Source organism: Cydia amplana, chromosome 4, assembly GCF_948474715.1.
Source record: "Cydia amplana chromosome 4, ilCydAmpl1.1, whole genome shotgun sequence".
In the NCBI taxonomy this organism is placed as follows: Eukaryota; Metazoa; Arthropoda; class Insecta; order Lepidoptera; family Tortricidae; genus Cydia; species Cydia amplana.
In genome coordinates this window covers 7,850,669-7,869,377 of record NC_086072.1, presented here as the reverse complement: position 1 = coordinate 7,869,377, position 18,709 = coordinate 7,850,669, and the positions used below count along the sequence as shown (strand labels likewise).

General features: G+C 32.7%; 1 protein-coding gene across 1 annotated transcript in view; it reads right to left on the bottom strand.

Annotated features, from left to right (window-relative positions):
- LOC134663179 (uncharacterized) overlaps window positions 1-18,709 on the bottom strand; it is a 49,348-nt gene that overhangs the window by 16,465 nt on the left and 14,174 nt on the right. Inside the window, exon 6 of the mRNA XM_063519545.1 lies at window positions 18,078-18,252. Within this exon, the coding sequence (XP_063375615.1) occupies window positions 18,078-18,252 (175 nt within the window). The remainder of the gene's footprint in view (window positions 1-18,077; window positions 18,253-18,709) is intronic.

The window sequence follows — 18,709 nt, the reverse complement described above, 5'->3', positions numbered from 1 at the left end:
ATTCAAGTGTTAAAGCCCAAGACGAAATAATTTTGATACCCTGTGACACATACTGCTTTTCACATCAACTATGAGGAAAATAAAAAAATCTTAGTGTTGACACAATCTGATGCTTAAACAGATTATTTAAGCTAAAAAAATAATGTGCAAAAAAATGTAGAAATAGTGTGCTTGAACAGAAAAGTGTTACTTTGATCCCTCCTAGCAGGGAGGAAAAGTGCCACTTTGATCCCTCCGAGTAGGGAAGAAAAAGCTCTTTTCCAAATAGATGGTGTGAAAATACCATTGTTATTCATGAAATGACGTAATGGCAATATATAAGTGTGCAATACTATTAATTATTTCTTTGAATTTGAATTTTGGAAGTTGAGACTATAGGAATTTAAAAAAATCTACTCTGAAATATGAGTGTCCCTTAACCTGTTAGCTCCCAAGGGCTCAAATTTGAGCCAGAACGCTTATGGTGACGTCACACACGTGGGAACTCACGGGTATTAATCATTAGATGTATGATAGTAAGCTGCATCGAAAACTTACTGTTTTAATCAATAAATACCTATAAATTCGTCTCTTTAAAAATTACCACAATAGGTACTAAAATCTAACTGTGGATTAAATAACAGGATACGTTCTTTGCCTTCTATATTTCCTAGAAAACTTTTAGCGTCTATTTTGTTACTCGTACCTAGAAAACGGAGTGCAGGATTAAATTATCCGAGTCTAAATTATCACATAGGGGTTCCGCTGTGAAAGAAGTAGAGGTGAAAAATCTGCCCGTTAATTTCAGTGAGTGTTGTGCCGTCTGTAGGGAATATTCCCTGGAAATGGGAACTTTTGATTACGCTAATGAAACAGTCTTCATGTTTTCCTTAAAAACTGAAACAATTGTATTTTAATATGACTAATAAAACACATTTTGTTGCAGGCAGCATCCGCTTGGTGTACCCAGTGTGTACTAGGGATGTTGCGGACATCCGCATCCGCAACCGCGGAACTTCCGCATTATTTTCAACATCCGCATCTGCATCCGCATAAAATCGATGCGGAGCTTATGCGGATGCGGATGTCGAACAAGTCGGTACAGGAACGTCTTAGCGGCGGCGTAAGTGCTAGATAATTTCGTCATTACCTATAACGAAATCGTCTAGATCCAGAAAAGTCGGCCAAGTTACTGTTTATTAAATATAACGCACCTATATTCTTGCTCAAATACTAAATGTTTGGTTTTTTTTAAATAAAAAATACTAAAAATGTAATATTTGACGTTTTCTAAGTACCTAATCTTGACATCCACATCCGCACCCGCGTCACGTTTTATTATGAGAAAATTTTTCACTTGTGTGGACGTGACGTAGTGGAATGTACAATTTTCATACAAATTTTTGGGACAATTTTTTTTTATCATCAGGATTGAATATGCTAGTGATTCTGAGTTGAAAGAACCCAAAAACACCAGGATCTGTGAGAATCGGGTTTTCAATATTTATTTTAGAAAAAAAACATCTGGTAACTATATCGATGAAGTATGAGAAGAAATATGATATTTACAGAAACGATTTTCCAGGAATATTTTCCAAAACATCCTCTTATTTCGGGACTGTCCTTATTTAAAAAAAAGTGTGTTAAACAAAAACATTAAGATATAGTAAATACCTATATTATAAAGAACAAAAAAATCAAGATTCTTTTGATTCTTAATGAGATAAATTTAGGAACATTCCCGGTAATAGACGAAATTCCCGCGGTAACTACCAGTCACACGCAAACCCACAAGCGTGGAAGGGAGATAGAACGCCGGACGTTTATTTACAGAAACGATTGTTCGCAAGCCTTTCAAAACGCGCAGTGGATTTCATACGGGTGCTTGATAAAAATACTTCCGGGAGCGGGGAAGTGAATAAAACTCGGCTGGCATTTATAACTTGGTGCCTATTATTAATTCATAACAGCTTGTTTACTTCCAAAGGATGTGGCTGTATATTAAAACCGGTTATTGTTTTATGAATTTTCCCACACAGCTTTTGTTCGTGATGAACAAAGTGTTTTAAGTTTTCACTTTTCCCTGTATTATCTTAATATTGTCGTGCAAATTACAAAATTGAATCAATTATTTATGATAATGATAAACCGAAAGACTTGATATAAGTATCTACATAACATAGGTCGGCGACTCGGCGTGTATGCCAAATTACTATAGAATTATTATATAGTTATTTTTAAGGTTACAAGCTCTAGGTACGTTAGGCATCGCTGGGAATAGAAGACCTGAACACACCTGGGGACGCTTACCTGGCGCCAGCCTGGCGCACGGAGAATTTAACCCACTACTAAAAAACAAAAGAATCGGTGAAATAGAGTATACTATTAATAAAGACATGAGACGTTGGCCTCCCGGGGTGTCGGCTCCTCGTCCTCTTAGAATAAAATAGAATATAAAAGTGTAACATATGAAACACAAATACTAACATCTTCAACTCATCACTTGTGACATGACACCTTCAGCTTACACAGATCTTTTTAGACACAAGTTAGCTGACACAATCCTGCGGGAACTGGAAGATGTAAACACTAATAGGCAATAAACGATTTCTGATTCTGATTCTGATACGTTAGGCAGAGACAGCATGATCCTAGTGACGACCTTCAGATGTCAAATAAGATCTATATTGTGTGATTTAGTTGATAAAGTTCTATCCACTCTATCCCTCACATTTCAAGTCTAATTAGGATGCAATACATCTTCTATATATATAAATGCAAGTGTCCTGACTGACTGACTGACTGACTGACTGACTGATTCATCAACGCAGAGCCGAAACTACAAAAGCTAGAAAGTTGAAATTTGCACACTAGGTTGCATTTGTAAAGTGTACAAGAGATAAGAAGCGATTTTGAAAAATTCAACCCCTAAGGGGGTTAAAAAGGGGATGTAAGGTTGTATGGGGTTCAAGTTTTAGTTTAAGCTAGGAATTTGAAACTTTGTGAAAATGTATTATATTAAAAAACAAGAAAACTAATTTCAGCGTTTTCGAAAATTCATCCCCCAAGGTGGTGAAAAAGGGGTTGAAAGTTTGTATGGAGATCAAATATTTTTGTGAGTGTGGGACGTGAAACTTTGTATATGGGTATGTTATTATAAGACAGTAAAAGTAATTTCAGCGTTTTTGAAAATTCATCCCCTAACAGGGTTAAAAAGGGGTTGAAAGTTTGAATCCATTACAAATGCTTTGAAACTTCTTAGAAAGGCATAATAGCCGATTACAAAAAACAGTAATTGCGACGTTTTAGGAAATTCAACCCCTAAGGGGGTAAAAAAGGGAATGAAACTTTGTCTTGGGGTGCAAATTTTATTTTAAGCTAGGACCTTGAAACTTTGCAAAAAGGTATTAAATTAAAAAACGAGAAAACTAATTTCAGCGTTTTTAAAAATTCATCGCCCGAGGTGGTGAAAAAGGGGTTGAAAGTTTGTACGGAGATCAAATATTATTGAGAGTGCGGGACTTCAATCTTTGTATAAAGCCATATTAATGGATCTCAAGAAAAGTTATTTCAGCGTTTTCAAAAATTCATCCCTTATAAGGGTTAAAAAGGGGTTGAAAGATTGTATAGGGTTTAAATTTTTTTTAAGCTACGAATTTGTTACTTCGTAAAAAGTTATTTCATTAAAAGAGAAGTTTTTAAAAATTCATCCCCTATAAGGATCCAAAAGGGGTTGAAAGTCTGTATAGGGTTCAAATTTTATTTAAAGCTAGGAACTTGAAACTTCGTAAAAAGGTATTTTATTAAAAAACAGAAAACCCTATTCAACGATTTTAAAAATTCATCCCCCGAGGAGGTGAAAAAGGGGTTGAAAGTTTGTATGGAGATCAAATATTTTTGAGAGTGCGGGACTTAAATCTTTGTATAAAGCCATATTATTAGATCTCAAGAAAAGTAATTTCAGCGTTTCCAAAAATTCATCCCTTAAAAGGGTTAAAAGGGGGTTGAAAGATTGTATGGGGTTCAAGTTTTAGTTTAAGCTAGGAATTTTAAACTTTGTGAAAATGTATTATATTAAAAAAACAAGAAAACTAATTTCAGCGTTTTCGAAAATTCATCCCCCAAGGTGGTGAAAAAGGGGTTGAAAGTTTGTATGGAGATCAAATATTTTTGTGAGTGTGGGACTTGAAACTTTGTATATGGGTATATTATTATAAGACAGGAAAAGTAATTTCAGCGTTTTTGAAAATTCATCCCCTAACAGGGTTAAAAAGGGGTTGAAAGTTTGAATCCATTACAAATGCTTTGAAACTTTTTAGAAAGGCATAATAGCCGATTGCAAAAAAAAGAATTGCGACGTTTTAGGAAATTCAACCCCTAAGGGGGTAAAAAAGGGGATGAAACTTTGTCTTGGGGTGCAAATTTTATTTTAAGCTAGGACCTTGAAACTTCGTAAAAAGGTATGAAATTAAAAAACAACAAAAATAATTTCAGTGTTTTTAAAAATTCATCCCCCGAGGTGGTGAAAAAGGGGTTGAAAGTTTGTACGGAGATCAAATATTTTTTAGAGTGCGGGACTTGAATCTTTGTATAAAGCCATATTATTAGATCTCAAGAAAAGTTATTTCAGGGTTTTCAAAAATTCATCCCTTATAAGGGTTAAAAAGGGGTTGAAAGATTGTATAGGGTATAAATTTTTTTTAAGCTACGAATTTGTAACTTCGTAAAAAGTTATTTCATTAAAAGAGAAGTTTTTAAAAATTCATCCCCTATAAGGATCCAAAAGGGGTTGAAAGTCTGTATAGGGTTCAAATTTTATTTAAAGCTAGGAACTTGAAACTTCGTAAAAAGGTATTTTATTAAAAAACAGAAAACCCTATTCAGCGATTTTAAAAATTCATCCCCCGAGGAGGTGAAAAAGGGGTTGAAAGTTTGTATGGAGATCAAATATTTTTGAGAGTGCGGGACTTAAATCTTTGTATAAAGCCATATTATTAGAACACAAGAAAACTAATTTCAGCGTTTTTAAAAATTCATCCCATAACAGGGTTAAAAAGGGGTAGAAAGATTGTATAGGTTATAATTTTATTTAAAGCTAGGAACTTGAAGCTTTGTAAAAAGGTAAAGGTAAAGAAAACTAATTTCAGAGTCTTTGATATTTCATCCACCAAGGTGGTGAAGGGGGTCAAAAATTTGTATGGAACCCAAATATTTATTTGAGTGCGGGACTTGAATCGTTGTATAAAGGCATATTATTACAATACAAGAAAAGTAATTTCAGCGTTTTTAAAAATTCATCCCCTAAAAGTTTAAACAGGGGTTGAGAGTTGGTAGAAGTAGGTATATATTGGGCATTCTAGATCATTTAACCCTTTCCTGCCTTAACGAGACAGAAACCAAGCTGTTCATAAGATCACTTTCAACAAAAACTTTCGTGTAACCGCATTTGGCCGCTCACTGCGTTCGCTCTATGCGTTTTACGAAAGTTTTTGTTGAAAGTGATCTTATAAACAGCCTGGTTTCTGTCTCGTTAAGGCAAGAAAGGGTTAAATGATCTAGAATATCCAATATACACCACGAAAGATTTAACAGTTTGCGTTTAGACACCTAGTGATCTCGATTCGTGTTTTAAAACACCCAATGCAACGTTATAAACAGTTATAATTGAATATCAGTTTCATTACACGAAAAACGTTACATAGTGTAGACGTTACTAAATTGACAAGATATGAAGTTTATTAAGCAAGCACAGTCACTTGATTTACACAAAGACTATTTGATTTCTAATAAAACACGTTTACGTCATGGTAAACTTTTACCAAGCACCATTCGTTGTCTCATTTGCGGTCCATCTAACTGTGGAAAAACTAAAATGCGGTTACACGAAAGTTTTTGTTGAAAGTGATCTTATAAACAGCTTGGTTTCTGTCTCGTTAAGGCAAGAAAGGGTTAAATGATCTAAAATATCCAATATACACCACGAAAGATTTAACAGTTTGTCCTTAGACACCTAGAGATCTCGATTCGCGTTTAAATTGTTTTAAATAAGGAATGTTTAAGTCAAGTAGCAGTTTACAGACACAAAATGTCAAAGCATTTAAACTTAAATATTTAATCGAAGTACAGGATGTAAGGTACATCAGTCCTCTGTTGGACTAGGGTATGAGCCTTAAGGACACAGGTTGTACTGAAGGGCTTAAAACCTAAACGTTGACATTAAATATTTTATAATTGTAATGCCTTAACATGGTTTGTCTAAAACAAACGTCAAACGCTTAGATACTAAATCAGAATACGCTTTACAATCGAATCAGTATGATCTGTGTAAATAATTTTTATTTATAAAATCTCAATTGATGTATTTATTACTTACTGAAATTAATTTCTCAATTACACTTATCAATTTTTAACGTTACTTAAAAAAACACTCTTTACTTTGACGAAAACAAACGTCACATGCTTAGATAATACGCATTACAGCCGAATCAGAATAATCTATGATCATAAAACGTGATTATTACAAATCTTGATATTGATATTTTTTTTTACTGAACTTAATTTCTAAATAAGACTTACCAATTGTTAAAAGCAACAAAACACACCATGTCACAGAGCTGATCAGTCTCTGTGAACACGTAGACCCCCAAGGCGTATGAGCCCTGGCAGAGGATCTGACAGCATTCTTCAGTCTATAGTACAAATTAGACTTTAGATTGCCGTGTGTGATAAAGTACAACACATCATAGAGTTGGCCAATCTCATGACATGATGCAGCTCCCAGGGAGGCGGTCCCCGGCAGAAAGCCGCGTTTGACGTACTTTGCTTAGGGTCCTCCTTACACTATCAACCGCGTAGTGATGGATTCTCCTGTTCGTTCGATTGCATGTTTGGTTAATAGCACAGCTCAACACAAAGGTGGCCAGCCTTCATGTCAAGACGCAAGTCCCAGGGAGGTAGTCCCCGGCAGAAACTTGTGTGCTAGGATCACCCAGCTAGCTCCGGTTGACAGCAGCGGGATCTCCGACAAATCATAATTGAAAAATGTATATATGCAGTTAGTTGCAAAAACTTTAAAAGCGCGATGTAGGACAGAGCTTCTGATTGGTAAACTCAATTAATTTATGTATGACGTCAATAAAGGATTGTTGTTTAGATCCATGGAGTCGACGTTACAATTATATGTATATATTTTTACAGACTTATATTTCTTTAATTTTTCAAAAAGAGAGGTTTTCAACAAATAGATAAGAATTTACTACAAAACACTATTTAAAAGACAAACTTAAAACAAACACTATATCAAATTATAAAATTAATTTCTCTGTGATTTGAAGATATTTTTTTATGTAATGAAATATAAAACAAAATCAAATTACAATGATAGATTACACTCATTATAATTTGATTTTATTATATTATAAATATAAACATATTATATAAATGATAAGACGATAATTATCATTTTCGAATTTAAAAAAATTAAATCAGATTATTTTAGCAATAAAACATACTTATTAAAAAATAAAGAAAATCGAATACCATATTATTTTCTATTTAGATACAAAATGTAAAAATAAATTTATGAGAGAGGAATGTCTACTCTTCTACATTTCGAACCTGTAGGTCTGCTGAGCACGCATTTGAGTTACTCGGTAAAAGATTGTTGTTTAGATCCATGGAGTCGATATTACAACTATATAATATTTACTTTACGGTCTTACATTTCTCTACTATTTTATGAAAAACTATTAGAAGCCTTTATAAATAAATAATAATAAAATTGACAAAACAAATAGAGACTTATTTTAAAACATTATTTAAAATTTCATCATCGATTTCTCTATAATTTGTAGAGCTTACCTTACCCTATAAAATAATATTTTATGTAATTAAGTATAAAACTAAATTACATTATATAAAGAATAATTGAACAATATTTTTATAATTTTTATTCTATTTTGATAATAAAGACATTTAGGATAATATAATGCTACTGCTGATGATGATGATTTTCGAATTAAAAAGTTAGATTATTGCATTTTAAGTGATACAGATTATTATATTATTTTCTATTTAGATACAAAATGTAAAAATAAATTTATGAGAGAGGAATGTCTACTCTTCTACATTTCGAACCTGTAGGTCTGCTGAGCACGCATTTGAGCTACTCTAAGATTGTTGTTTATATCCATGGAGTCGATATTACAACTATATAATATTTACTTTACGGTCTTACATTTCTCTATTATTTTATGAAAAACTATTAGAAGCCTTTATAAATAAATAATAATAAAATTGACATAACAAATAGAGACTTATTATAAAACTTTTTTTAAAATTTCATCGTCGATTTCTCTATAATTTGTAGAGCTTACCTTACCCTATATAATAATATTTTATGTAATTAAGTATAAAACTAAATTACATTATATAAAGAATAGTTAAACAATATTTTTATAATTTTTATTCTATTTTGATAATAAAGACATTAGGATGATATAATGCTACTGCTGATGATGATGATGATGATTTTCGAATTAAAAAGGTTAGATTATTGCATTTTAAGTGATACAGATTATTACATATTAATATGAATTTATACAGTAAAATTTATTAAAAAGCAGAAGGCGTCTACTTCTAAAACGTAAGCATTGTTTGAAATATTTAGTATAAAATTCAGCATTCAGCATTTTTCATTCGATTCTTGAGAAATTTTGTTCCTCAAAAAAATTGGTGGCGTTAAGTACCTAGTTTTTATCTAGTCACTTTTTTATTAAAAAAAATGATGGAGCTATGAAGGTCGTTTGGGACTACAATTCAAGAACCCATTATTTTATTTTGGGACAATTTATTTATTTTATACTATTTCTTACATAGATCTGTGAAACGAAATGAGGAGCCATCACCGTGGAATGAATCTTTCGACTTGTTCGGGCTGCTGACAAAAGAGGAGGCAACTACAGCGGGACAGAAGGAGGCTTCAGTTGTTCTGCCGTCAGTACTGACTTCGCGTGTGGCCAATGGGTCAGTGATTCGTCGGAAACACCTTGACGGCGATTTTTACGTTGAAATAAAGGTATATAAGACGGCAGATGCGATTTCCGTTGGTCGTGAAGATCGTTGGCAAAAAGCTCTAAATTCATTAAAAATCCAAATTAATGCCAACGGAGACGAGTGGAAAAAGCTTCAAGGTTTTTTCAAAAGTGCTCGTAAACTGTTTAATGATACGGAATCAGTGTTTTACGCACATAAAAATAATTAATTTTAATTAGTTAATTTTTATAATGTAATATAAGGTTAATTTATTTGCACAGTGGAAAGGCTAATTTTATACAAATCAAATGAAAATAGGGGCACAAAATTAATAACTTCATTTGGAACAAGTTTTATTTTAGAATATTTACCTAAATTATAACGAAAGTTATGTTTTGCGATTTTTTAACAAAATACACATCATAATTTAATATTTTTTATATATATATTTTTAGTGACGATACAAATATCAGTGACCCTTATTTTTTTTTTGAGTCGTATATGTTATAGCCACATCAAGGTCTAATAAATTCAAATAAAATACATCAAAATGCCATTTTATTCAAGTTGCTCGATTACTATTGAAAATCGTAAATGGGTTGGCCATCTGCGGAGCAATCTTCATAAAAAAAATTCTTCCGAAGAACATATAAAAGATGTTTTTAGAATATCGTCTGCGTTTCGATCTAGAATTGCTACATATAAAATTATAGCAAATGATGATAAAATAAATTTGTTACCTGCAGACTTTTTAAAATCAGTTTCTAATAAAGTGCGACACCTGATAAATGAAGCAATTCAAACACATACTTCGGTTAAAGTCAATTTTGAACTCTATAGTTTATTTTACTTATGCAAAAATGACACACAAGAAATTAAATCATTTGGTACTAAAAATATAATAATACATACACATTTTGATTTCGAAACAATATATGCAACAGTCATCGCAAATTTGTTGCGCAAAATAGAGAGTTTCCAGCATAGAGACAGTGGTTGGTCGTTTTTAAGTAATTCTCATGTCGAAGTAAACATAAATAAATACGAACCGATGCGAGGTTCTTGTTATATAGAGTTGCCTGCATTTATTAAAAACAAAAAAGCTTGTATAAATATAAAAAATAAGGATGATTTTTGTTTTCTTTGGAGTGTCGTTGCAGGTTTATATCCTGCTAAACGAAACGTAAATCGTACTACCTCTTACCCACATTTCAAAAATGTTTTAAATGTAGAAGATTTATCATCTCCGGTAACTTTTCAGGACATTTCAGTGTTTGAACGCAACAATAATAACATTAGTATAAATGTTTACGGATTAAAAGGCACAAATGTGGTTGGACCTCTTTACAAATCATCATTTAAAAGAGAAAATAAAATAAACTTACTCTTACTAGAAAAAAACGACCAGACACACTATTGCTTAATAAGTAACTTGTCTCGACTTGTTAGGAATCAAATAACGAAACATCATAGTGCACTGCATTTTTGCGATGATTGCCTATTGTTTTTCAATAGTAATGCTCAGTTAAGTAAACATATTTGTGCAGGTGTAGCTACAGTGTTACCAAAATCAGGTAGTACTATCAAGTTTAATCACTATGAACGAACACAATCAGTTCCTTTCGTTGTTTACGCTGATGCCGAAACATTATTAGAAACTTATCAAGGGTGCGACAATGATCCTACAGTATCAGATACATTTGTATTTCAAAAACACATACCAGTAGCATTTGCTTTTAAACTTGTGTGCTCGTATGATGAAAGTTTAAATGATTATGTTTCATATAGGGGTCCCGACTGTGTACAAGTTTTTGTTGAGTCACTCTACAAAAAAGTTAAAGATATATCGAAAATTCTAGGAAAAACTAGGCCTATAGTATTTACAGATTCAGATCGCGAAGCATTTTCTAACGCTATAGTTTGCTATATTTGTCAAGGTCTCTTATGGGACGAAAATAAAGTTCGCGATCATTGCCATTTATCCGGTCAATACCGCGGCGCAGCTCATTCGCAATGTAACTTGAAACTTCAGGTGCCTCGATTTCTACCAGTTTTCTTTCATAATCTGTCAGGTTACGATTGTCACTTATTTATCAAAGAATTGTGTAAATCTCCTGGTGAAGTTAAATTGATTCCAAAGTCTATGGAAAAATACATTTCGTTTACAAAATATGTCGTCTTGAAAGATGAAGAACAATGTTTTCCGCTCCGCTTTGTTGATTCTTTTAAATTTTTAAGCTCTAGTTTGGACGACCTCGCAAAAAGCATGGATAGATCCTGTTTTTATCATTTACAAAAAAGTTTTCCGGATATGAATAAATTTGAGTTATTATTAACAAAAGGAATTTATCCTTATGAACATATGAAAACATGGCAATCGTATGAAGAAAAAGAGTTACCCCAACAGAATGAGTTTTTTAGTTCACTAACTAACCAAACGGTAACAGATGAACAATATAATCATGCTAAGTTGGTGTGGGAGATGTTTAAAATCAAGGATATGGGCCAATATACCGATCTTTATTTAAAAACGGATGTACTGCTTCTTACTGACATATTTGAGCATTTCCGAAAAACGAGCAAAACACATTATCGATTAGATCCAGCATTTTATTTCTCAGCGCCTAGTCTATCATATGATGCAATGTTGCTTAAAACCGGAGTCACTCTAGAGCTTATACACGATTTTGAAATGATTCGAATGATTCAAAGCGGTATTCGAGGAGGCATATGTTTGTGTTCGAATAGATATGCTGAAGCTAATAATATTTATATTGAAAATTATGACAAAAATAAACAAGACTCATATATTGTGTATATAGATTGTAATAACCTGTATGGTTATAGTATGTGTCAGTATGATGCCTTATGCTGAGTTTCAGTGGTTGAACAAAAATGAAATTGAGACATTTGAAGTTATGAAAATATCTGATGAAGGGACTTTCGGTTATATTTTAGAAGTAGATATCCAGTATCCTAATTATCTTCATGACACACACAACGACTTGCCGTTTTGTGCAGAGAAAATGATTCCGCCTGGTGGAATGATGGAGAAATTGATACCAAACTTATATGACAAATACAATTATGTCATACATTACGTTCACCTTAAAACTTGTCTTAGTCATGGTCTTAAATTAAAAAAAATCCATCGTATTATCAAATTCCGGCAAAGCAATTTTCTTAAAGAATATATCGATTTAAACACAGAATTAAGAAAAAAAGCAGAGTCCGAATTCGAACAAGACTTCTTTAAATTACTAAATAATAGTGTTTTCGGTAAAACGTTGGAAAATACTGAAAATAGAGTAAATGTAAAATTTATCAATACTTGGATTGATCGTAATAATATTTCTAAAAAGAAAACCGGAGCGTGTGATTTAATAAACAAACCTAATTTTCATCGTATTTCAATTTTATCAGATAATTTAGTTACAATTCAGATGAAACCAGAATGTGTAGAACTTAACAAACCAATTTATATTGGTTTCACAGTACTAGAACTATCGAAAAGCCACATGTACGACTTTCACTACTCGGTTATTAAACCACATTATTCTGATCGTGTAAGTCTTTTATATACAGATACCGATTCATTCGTTTATTCCATCAAAACGCAAGATTTTTACAAAGACTTGCGGTTGTGCTTTTTAGACCACTTTGACACCAGCAATTTGGAACCAAAAAACCAGTTTAATATTCCATTAATTAATAAAAAGATTCCAGGGTTATTTAAAGACGAGCTCAAGGGTAAAGTTATAACGAGTTTTGTTGGGTTGCGATCAAAATTATATTGTATCACGACAACACCCCAGGGTACCGACTGTACCAAAAAACCCTATACGGTGAAAAAGGCAAAAGGCGTTAAAAAATCTGTTGTACGTGATCTTAAAATTTCTGAGTATACGGATGCACTATTTTCAGATCAAATAATACGCAAAAAACAAGCGCTGTTTAAGTCAATTAAACATGAAATATTTACGCAGTTTGTAAATAAAGTGGCATTATGTAACAAGGATGATAAAAGGTTCATTAATACAGACAAAATGTCTACTTTATCATGGGGGCATAAGATGCTTCAAATGTAATAATACAGCACTGTGCAAGTAAATAACTTTCAACATATATTTTATAACATGTATCAATATTTGTAATAAATGACTTTTTTTTAAGTGTATATGTAAAACAATAATGTATGTGAGGTTTTATGTTTACCGTATGTATGTAATTAATATAAAAGGGTTTAATAAAGGGTAAAATAAACGATAAACATGTTTTTTTTACCAATTTTTTCCTTGCAAATCAAATCATGTCAAATTGTTAAATAATTCAGTTTGATATAATATTGAACAGCTTACAATGGAGATGTCAGACGGAACCATTATTATTTTTATTTCTTTGAAAGATGAGTAGTAGGTACATTATTTCGTTGACCTCGACTTTTGTTACCGCATAGGTATATAATATATTAATACTACCTAAATAAATCATTAACATCATAGCGCAAAAAATGATGGGTGTGCTATTTCCTACTACCGTTTAGAAGTTTCATTTGCAGCCACATTCTTCAATCTGCTGGTCGTTGCAATGGATAGTTTTCCTTTATATCATGTAAGTTTTAATTATATCTGACTTTTATTTATTTTATGTGTAACTGATAGTAACAGTTATCGTGTACTGGTAGGCCTTTCCTGTTTTTTATTTATTTTCTTAATCTTTATCTTTGTACTATTTATATTGTACTTATGTATTATGATGACCATTTATTATTTATCTTTTCTTACATAGTATAAAACAAGTAGGCAACTAATAAATTAATATATTTCGTCTTATTCTTTAGGACATCGATACGAATGTGTACGCGCAAGACCCTTTGGAAGGGATTACACAACGAATGGAAGATTGGAAAAATGAAGATTTAAAAAATGCAGATTCAAAAAAAACTAAACCCAAAAACAAAAAACGAGAATCATTATCTAAAAAAAAACTTAAAGACCAGGCTCGAACATCGTACGTAATTTGCAAAGAGTTTCAAAGAGGTCAGCGTTTAATAAAAATCAAGATTTATGACTTCACGGAGAGCATGACAGAACAAGTTGATTTTTCATCGGACGATAGTGATAGTGAGTTTTTAAGTATGAGTGCACAATATGTTGTTAAAAACCCTGTCGATGAAATTTTAGACTCCACGGAAAATATTATCAATAAGATATCTAAGGAAATTAATAAACGGGGATTGTAATCGCAAATAACAATTTTATAAATAAAAGCATGCTATGAAAAAAATGTTTTATTATAACTAAATCCTTAAACTAAGAAATAAATTTTAAGATCAAATAATACGCAAAAAACAAGCGCTGTTTAAGTCAATTAAAAATGAAATATTTACGCAGTTTGTAAATAAAGTGGCATTATGTAACAAGGATGATAAAAGGTTCATTAATACAGACAAAATGTCTACTTTATCATGGGGGCATAAGATGCTTCAAATGTAATAATACAGCACTGTGCAAGTAAATAACTTTCAACATATATTTTATAACATGTATCAATATTTGTAATAAATGACTTTTTTTAAGTGTATATGTAAAACAATAATGTATGTGAGGTTTTTATGTTTACCGTATGTATGTAATTAATATAAAAGGGTTTAATAAAGGGTAAAATAAACGATAAACATGTTTTTTTTTACCAATTTTTTCCTTGCAAATCAAATCATGTCAAATTGTTAAATAATTCAGTTTGATATAATATTGAACAGCTTACAATGGAGATGTCAGACGGAACCATTATTATTTTTATTTCTTTGAAAGATGAGTAGTAGGTACATTATTTCGTTGACCTCGACTTTTGTTACCGCATAGGTATATAATATATTAATACTACCTAAATAAATCATTAACATCATAGCGCAAAAAATGATGGGTGTGCTATTTCCTACTACCGTTTAGAAGTTTCATTTGAAGCCACATTCTTCAATCTGCTGGTCGTTGCAATGGATAGTTTTCCTTTATATCATGTAAGTTTTAATTATATCTGACTTTTATTTATTTTTTGTGTAAAGACATATAAGAATAAACACAAAGTGTCAAAGTTCTTTCTGTAGCATCCTTTATTTCTTTCACAATCTTTATTTATTACTAAATAATTATATGGTGCACACCAAATTTTAGCGCACATTTCTTTAAATTGCTGCCAAGACATATCTGTATTTACATGTTCGTTATATACATGACGTAAATTATGTTCGTCTTGTTTAAAAAGTATAATAAGATTAGCATTATCTCTTATTAATTGCTTGGGAATTTTTGTGTATGTTTGGTTAAGATAAAAACAATCTATTTTGGAATGTCGTCCCATAGAAAAGTAATCTCTAACGTTGTTTTGCTTTTCACATGCTATATCATCAAATACCATGACTGAATCTGGTTTTGCTTGATTTGGATTTAAGACTTGTTCGTTTTCATTATATTTATAAAATGATACTCCAGACACCTGTTGAAGTACTTTTTCTAGAAATAAGTATTTAGGTTGGAATAAAGTTTTGGAATAAACATACACATTTCTAAATCTTAATCCGTTTTCGTGCATAAGAAGACCTAAAACTAAATTAGTTTTTCCACAGTTAGATGGACCGCAAATGAGACAACGAATGGTGCTTGGTAAAAGTTTACCATGACGTAAACGTGTTTTATTAGAAATCAAATAGTCTTTGTGTAAATCAAGTGACTGTGCTTGCTATACTTCATATCTTGTCAATTTAGTAACGTCTACACTATGTAACGTTTTTCGTGTAATGAAACTGATATTCAATTATAACTGTTTATAACGTTGCATTGGGTGTTTTAAAACACGAATCGAGATCACTAGGTGTCTAAACGCAAACTGTTAAATCTTTCGTGGTGTATATTGGATATTCTAGATCATTTAACCCTTTCTTGCCTTAACGAGACAGAAACCAAGCTGTTTATAAGATCACTTTCAACAAAAACTTTCGTAAAACGCATAGAGCGAACGCAGTGAGCGGCCAAATGCGGTTACACGAAAGTTTTTGTTGAAAGTGATCTTATGAACAGCTTGGTTTCTGTCTCGTTAAGGCAGGAAAGGGTTAAATGATCTAGAATGCCCAATATACACCTACTGGTAGAGGGTTCAAATTTTATTTAAAGCTAGGAACTTCAAATTTCGTAAATAGGTAGTTAGGTAGTAGGTTTTATTAAATAGTGGACTTGAAAATCTTCTGCGGGTTGAGAGAGATTATATCGAGAACAATTTTATTCAGTTAGGGGCTTGAAACTTCGTAGCCAGGTTGTGAAAGACAAATCTCATGCGTTGTATAATAATTAACAAATGATTAACCGTCCCTACTGCTATCTTTTGCTGCATAATGTTCTAAAGCTAAACTAATGTAGAATGTATAACCACCAATATACAAATACACGCGTACGAAGTCGCGGGCAACAGCTAGTATATAATATATGTACCTACCTATTCAAACGTATGGTACAAATTTACTTCACATAAGCATTCGGTACGAACTACTGCGTACGAATACAAGAAAGTCAATGAACATTGAACATACTCGTAGGTTCTGCTCCGCCTGCGGGGCCGAAATTCAGTTGATCACGGTCCGTTAATCGGTGTTGGTTAGTGCGATTGTCCGAGAAAACGCCAGTTCGTGTACCTATCGCTTGCAGAATGAAGGCGATTTAGCGCTCAAGGCAATCTACGTAACTGTGACCTCACGGTTCGTAGAAGTTACGCGTATTCGGAAAGCGAATTATATTGAATTGCCTAAACGTTCGACTCGCTAGTGCACGGTAATCGACTGGAATGAAATGCCGAGAGATAGCCAACTCCGCTTCATTAGCTTCGGCAATAATGGCTACACCGTCGACCGCGTGTTAGCCTAGTGTGATTAGCTAACGATTAGGAACGTTGCTTTAACCGGCTTCCAAAAACGAGATTCCACAGGTATTTAATCTCTGTTGTAAAGTAACTGTCAGAGCACCTTTCCGCAAGACCTGCCATAATGTTATGCTAGCATATTATTTATATTGACAGAAGTTGCGCGATTTTGCTAGACTTGCATTTGAGAAAAGTTATCATCTTCATAAATAGTTATATGTATTATAAAGCACGCTGTTTAGGTTATAAAATATTACATCTGAATAAATGTATCGATGGATTATGTAATACATTTGAAAATGTAGTACCTACATTTTACTCGGTGCAAATCCAGTAGTCGATCATTAAATATTAATCTGCAGAGCTTAAAATATGCTGCACCTCATGTTACTTTTTATGTGAAATGAAATAGCCAGAGCAAAAACTAAGAGTGAAATACTAATAAACGTACTATTCTCAGGTTTTACACATCACGATAATGGGCATTAGCTTAATTCTTTTTATTAAGTAGTCTAGCACGATTCCGTGCGCATCTAAAAGCAGCAGAATATTGTTTTATTATCAAATTATAAACTACGCCGCTCGCTAAATCCTGTCAAGCAGTTTCATAGTGCTGTGAAACTGATTTAATTTAATGCAGGTTTAATTGTATTTTCAATTGTACCGTAATTTTTATGTATTTCATTCTAAATTTATTCTGAACCATTCTGTTTACAACAATGATTGCAATTTGCAATCAACAATAATATCTACTAAATAAAATGAACAAAAGATTCAATAGAATTGGAATGTCGTCATGAATACGTTTTGTCCCTGTTTTAGGGTGACTAGGAGCTACTCTCAAGGGAATATAATATAAGGGCTAATTTCAATACTGCGCGACATGTGTCGGCAATATGTGTCTTAAGGCGCGCGATGTCGTCGGACGTCGGACACGTCGACCGAAATCCACTCGCGCCACTTCACATGACGTCGCTAGCGACGCATGTCGTGGGACATTTGTCGCCCTGGTTTTAATAGATATATGACGCTAAAATAGACAGTTTCAAATAGACAGTCATGTCGCTGTTAGAAACTTGTCACACGATCCACATGTAGGTACTTGTTACTTTCTTATTATATTAATTTTTCGTCTATTATTTCAGGATAATACTCACTTTCTAGGCAGCAAAATGGATGTGAAGATGATTTTGACCCTGGTGTTGACGGAGTTGGTGGCGAAGAGGTAGCGACAGCGGCGGTGCGGCGGGTACAGGCCCGGGTAGCCCGGGCTTGCCAGCACGCACGGGCTGGGCCCCCGGCACGACACATCTTGGTACAGCCAGTCGCAATCTATGTCAATAAAACAACGATATATTTATAAAATCGAATGATGTAATTATGATCCAAAACACTGAAAACATATCAAAAAAATATGCAGCAAATTAAGGATATGTAAGTATTATTATATACGCAACGTAATAAAACATATTTTCACCACACCAGCTCGGAAAGGCTTACTTTGCACTTCAAAAACTGATAGCAAAGTTGCATTTTATTCACATGTGAGGCAAAGTAATCAAATGCAAATTTTGAGTTGTTTTCTTATGTTTGCTGGTAGAATTGAATTTTAAAAGTTGATTTTGGATGATAAATATTCAATAACATTAATTTTGATTTGATTTGGTTTATTTTTGTTTGATATTTTACATTTAATATTTGCTTCGGGTTGGTGTGGTGAAAAATGTTGTGTTTCACTCGGAGGCAAATTTTGTTTAACCCTCGTGCTTTGAAACCCTCTCAACGCTCA